Below are 5,338 nucleotides of genomic sequence, written 5' to 3'. Positions count from 1 at the left end.
TGTCATTATTTCTTCAAACAGGTTTTCTATTCCTTGCTTCTCTTCCTCTCCTTCTGGTATCCCTATTAGGCGAATGTTGTTTCATTTTGTGTTGTCCCAGAGCTCCCTTAGGCTCTCCTCTTGCTTTTTAAATTTTCTTTCCAGTTGCTGCTGTGTTTTTGTGTTTTTTCCTACCTTGTCTTCTAATTCGCTGATGTGGTCCTCAGCCTCTTCTAGTTTACTGTTTCCTTCTTCCATTGTGTTCTTTATTGCAGTTATGTCATTCTTCATTTCCTATTGGTTCCTTTTCATGTTGGTGACATTCTCATTCACCTTATAATTTTTGCTGTAATGTTTTAATTGTAAATCCGCTTGCTTTGCTACCCAGGTTCTTTTGGGGATGGTGCTACTGGTGTGATCTCTCAAGTCTCCTGGGCTTGATAATCTAGCGTAGCTCCCTACTTGAGCTATTTGGGTTTTCTTAATATAGGCTTGCGAGCTGGAAAAGCGCAACTGTGGTGTCTAGAAGTCAGCAGCCGTGGGAGGGGGGTGTCCCAATTTTTGCTGTCTTGAGCCCTTGGTTGAAATCATGCATGCCCAGCGGGGATTCACAGTGGCACCCAGGAATCATCTGTTGGGGTGGTGGGCCTCAGGAGGCCTGCGCTCTGGAAAGGCATGAGTGTGGTGTCCAGAGTTCTGCAGTTTTGGGGTGGGCCGACTCAGCTTTTGTTGCTGCCTCCGTGGTTGGATACACACACACCCCGTGGCGGCTCACAGGGGCACCCACAGTGCGTTTGCCAGCAGGGTGTACTGACATACTCTGAAGGGCCCTGGCGCTGAAGCCACGGGATTGCGGTGTCTGTGGGCAGGTATCCCAGAAGAGGGAATTCAGCGTTTCTACAGACCAGCAGTGCACCCGTTTGTATAAGTTCATGCCCAACAGGGGCTCACGGCAGCGCCCAAGGGCTGCCTGTGGAGGGGTGGGCTTGTGAGGCCTGCATGCTGGAAAAGCGTGTGCCTGTAGTGTACAGAGTTCTACAGCTGTGGGGTGGGAAGACTCAGTTTTTGTTGCTGCACCTGTGGTGGATAGGTGCATGCTCCCAGTGACGGCTCACAGGGGTACCCGCAGTTCCTTTGCCAACGCGGTGGCGCACTGAAGCACTCTGAAAGGCCCTGGCACTGAAGCCGCATAATCGAGGTGTCTGTGGGCAGGTGTCCAGGGCGAGTGAATTCAGAATTTCTACTGCCAGGGGAGTGCATCCCTGTTTGTGCAAGATCACACCCAGCCGGGGCTCACAGCAGCTTCCCAGAGTGCCCTATGGATAGATGGGCTCAGGGTGCCTGTTCCTTGGAAATGCGGGACTGTGGCAGTGCCTTTGCCAGAGCAGAGCTCTGACGCACTCTGAGGGGCCCTGGCACTGAGGTTGCGCAGCTGGGCTGTCTGTGGGCAGTTATTGAGGAAGAGGAAATTCAGAATTTCTACTGTGGGGCAGCATGCCCGTGTCTGTACAAAACACCCAGTGGGGGTACACAGTAGCTCCCAAAAGCTGCCTATGGAGTGGTGTGCCCTGGAAGTCTGCGCACTGGAAACGCACGAATGTGGTGTCCGGAGGTCTGCCGCTGGGGAGGGGGGAAGTTGCACTTACTGCTGTGGGAGAGGTGCACCTTTGGAGGTGGAGGTCCCAGGGTCCACGGGTCTGCAGGTGGGGCAGCAGGATTTTGGCTGGAGTGACTGCCGGGTTGCGGGCAGTGTGCAAGGCCTGTCTGGGTGGTGGTGCTGTTGAGTTCCTAGAAGAGGCCACTCTCCCCTTCAAGATGGCATGGGCTCCATCTGGGGAGTGCCCATAGCGGTGGTAGTCTCTCCCTGTCCAAGAGAGCCTGGTCTGCCAGCCCCCGCTGCTCCTGCCAGATTTAAATGTCCCTCACTCACTCACTCGCACACACATACACACTCTCCTTTCATCCCCTCACTCACATCCTCTCCCTCACCTCCGTCCTGCCAGCCACCATATTTTTCTCTCTCCCTACTTGCCTGACTCTTATGCCGGTATGGCTCAGTTTGTTGAAGTGTCATCTCATGCACCGAAGAGTCACAGGTTTGATTTCCAGTTAGGGCACATACCCAGGTTGCAGGTTCAATCCCCAGTCAGGGCATGTACAGAATCAATGTTTCTCCCTCACATCGATGTTTCTCTCTCTCTGTCTCTCCCTTCCTCTCTAAAATCAACTTATCTTTGGGTAAAATAATATATATGTACATAGATCATAGAGCCATATGCATATCATTGACTTTTCTTTCATTTTGAAAATAATAGTACATCTTGAAGACAGTAAAACATATAGCTACAAATGAAACTCTGAAAATGTTCTTAATCATCAGAATCAGATATCTTAGAAAATCATAAAACAGATCAACCACTGTCTTTACCTTTCATAACAGCCTGAAGTGAAGCAACTTCTTCTCTCCACTGTCTTTTTACTTCATCTATAGCTTCTTGTTTGGTATTCTCAGAGACTGTGGCAATGGCCTTGATATTCTCCATCTCTGCTTGGGCTTCCCACAGCTGTGTTCGAAGGTGTCCCAAATCATCTTGTGCAGCTTGTAACACTGCATTTTGTCTCTTCAAATCCTCTGGAAGAAAAGTAAAACACTTTCCATTATGGAGGGGCTCACTTTTACCAGACTGGCACTGCAATGAAGAAACAAAGCATTTAAATTTATAATGTTAACATCGTAATGCATAAGTTAAGCATTAAATTGAAAAATGAAATTGAAAGTTAGAAAATAAAATCATTTTAATAAAGATTTAAGGTATGCTGGATATCAAAAATCAATTATTAACTATGTAACCAGATAAAGATTCAGGCCATAGTTTTAGAGCTAAATGATCTTACTTAATCTGTATGGCCTCCATTCCACACCTTACAAACTCCCACCTCAGAAGGCTGTTTTAATGATAAAACAATTTATTGAAAATGCTTACTAGTACAGTACCTTGCACAAGTAGACATTCAAGAAATGGTTCATAAAAGAAAGCATGGCAGTTACTAGATCCAAGTTTTTAAAGTTGTAATTAATTTATCAGCACTCCCTTACCATCTATCTATTTAAAACCCTAATATGCAAATAGCCTGAATGGCAGAACAACCAAACAACCACCAGGGGGCGCACACGGAACATGGCGGGCATCGGCTGCAGGCAGCAGAGTGTGGAATATGGCGGGTGGCAGCCATGGTGGGATGGTGAAGAGCGGGGGCGCCCGACCAAGGCGGGGCGCCAGTCGCTGTCATTGGGGCGAGCTTGTGGTGGTTACTGAAAATTCTTTGCTCCCGTGTGCTGCAGTCCCGCCTGGCGCTCACACCTGCTGCTGGCGCTGGCCCTACTCACACCCGCTGCCAGCCCCGATCGCTTGGCGCCAGTCCCAATCACTCTGCACCGTCAGCGGGTACAAGCGGCGACTGCTGGCCGCAATCACGCCAGTCGCTGTCATTGGGGCGAGCTTGTGGTGGTTACTGAAAATTCTTTGCTCCCGTGTGCTGCAGTCCCGCCTGGCACTCACACCTGCTGCTGGCGCTGGCCCTACTCACACCCGCTGCCAGCCCCGATCGCTTGGCGCCAGTCCCAATCACTCTGCACCGTCAGCGGGTACAAGTGGCGACTGCTGGCCCCAATCACCCCTGAGGGATTCTCTACCTCCCCCTGCTCCTGAGGGGCGACCTGGGCAGCAGCTGACACTTGCACCCACTGCCAGCGCCAGCCCTGCTTGCACTCGCTGATGGCGCTGGCCCCAATCGTTCCACACCATCAGTGGGTGCGAGAGAGGCTGGAGCCATCAGTGTGTGGGAGCAGCAGGAGCAGGGCTGCCGACAAACAGGGGACCAGGGCCGCAGCGGGAGGGGCTGGGTAGGGGCGTGGAGATGGGCCAAGACCCACCCCTGTGCCCACCACATCCTCGTAGCCCACAGTCCCTTTCAAGGTGCACGAATTAGTGCACTGGGCCCCTAGTCTCTTAAATATTAAGTTGATCTGATGTGCCTACTACATGATTTAAGCCTAGGTAAGACATGTTTGGCTAAACTGTCTTCCAAAAACGAGGAACCTACCAACAGTATATAGGGGTGTTTCTTTTCCCATACCCTTACCAATAACCACTATTTCCCATTTTCTAAAATTCTTGCCAACATCATAAGTAGAATATGGTAATAGTTTTAATGTATACTTCCCTATTGAGAGAGAGAGGTTGAGTATCTTTTCATACAATTACTAATGACAGTATTTCCTCTTTGGTGATATCCTTTACTGTTTCTCTAATAAATTATTTTTCTTCTAATTTCAAAGAGAATTTTATATATACTGGATATTAACTCTATCTTCTCTTTCAGCTGTGTCTGCCGCGGAAAACTTCTGTCCTCTGGGGAGGTGCTAATCTAGCCTTTGCCTGAGGCTATCCGGCAAATGGCTCTGCGCAGGGCTTGGGCGGGGCGGGCTCAACAGGGCGGGCGGAGGGAGCCGTTATGGTGCCCTCAGTCCTGTTCCCAGAGGCTCTGCTTCTCAGAACCCCCGGAACCGCTGCAAACCTCGGAGGGAAAGCTGCCTTCCAACTGATGCCAGACACTCCCGCTTCTCCCGTTTGGGTCCGAGTCCCCAGCGATTCGCCCGTATCTGGAGCTCAGAGTCTGAGACTCCCCCCTGACCGAAAACGACAACCGCGCTCTCAGCCACCAGCCCGCTTTGCGCGCGCACCTCCGCACCTGAGTTTTTTCCACACTGCGCCTCCTCTGAGCCTCGGTGTGCTGTTATTTTTCCTTCTAGTTGAAGAGTCTCTCCTCAGCCAGCCTTCCTGCGGTTCTGGGTGATGTCCGTTCCGTCTTTTAGTTGTATTTTTGAAGTGGTTGTTTGCGGCAGCAGTCTGCGGTGTTTACCTATGCTGCCATCTTGGTCTCTCCTGACAACTCTATCTTCTCTTACAAAACTTTCCCAGCCAACTTCTTTTTCTTATCTATTGACATCTAAAAGTTATGAGACATTTATGCAAAAAAACAGTTCATCTTTTTAAAACCATCAATTTCCTTTACAGAACACACTAACTAAGCCAAATAGCCATAAAGACAATTTGATTTAAGATCTAACTCTACTGCTAACCAGCTGTATGATTTTATGGGACTCACAACCCTTTAAGCCAGGATAGGCAACACTCTTCTGTATAAAGTTATAAGCACTGTACTTGAAAATCAAATATTATCAATTAAATAACTTTTAAAAGTGAAGATATTCATGATTATCAAACAATCAGAAGAATTAACAATCTGGCCGAACCGGTTTGGCTCAGTGGATAGAGCGTCGGCCTGCGGACTCAAG

General features: G+C 49.3%; 1 protein-coding gene across 10 annotated transcripts in view; it reads right to left on the bottom strand.

Annotated features, from left to right (window-relative positions):
- RABEP1 (rabaptin, RAB GTPase binding effector protein 1) overlaps positions 1-5,338 on the bottom strand; it is a 108,002-nt gene that overhangs the window by 60,244 nt on the left and 42,420 nt on the right. For 7 of the 10 annotated variants that reach the window (XM_014530213.1, XM_014530214.1, XM_014530212.1 and 4 more), the window contains 2 exons: positions 4,123-4,203; positions 2,408-2,611 (listed from right to left, as the gene is read on the bottom strand). In XM_014530213.1, the coding sequence (XP_014385699.1) occupies positions 2,408-2,611; positions 4,123-4,203 (285 nt within the window). The remainder of the gene's footprint in view (positions 1-2,407; positions 2,612-4,122; positions 4,204-5,338) is intronic. The other 3 variants (XM_014530215.1, XM_014530220.1, XM_014530221.1) reach the window with 1 other exon arrangement.

The sequence above is a fragment of the Myotis brandtii genome, unplaced genomic scaffold, assembly GCF_000412655.1.
Source record: "Myotis brandtii unplaced genomic scaffold, ASM41265v1 scaffold728, whole genome shotgun sequence".
NCBI lineage: Eukaryota > Metazoa > Chordata > Mammalia > Chiroptera > Vespertilionidae > Myotis > Myotis brandtii.
Note: the sequence above shows the minus strand (reverse complement) of the source record. Positions and strands in the feature narration are given on the sequence as shown.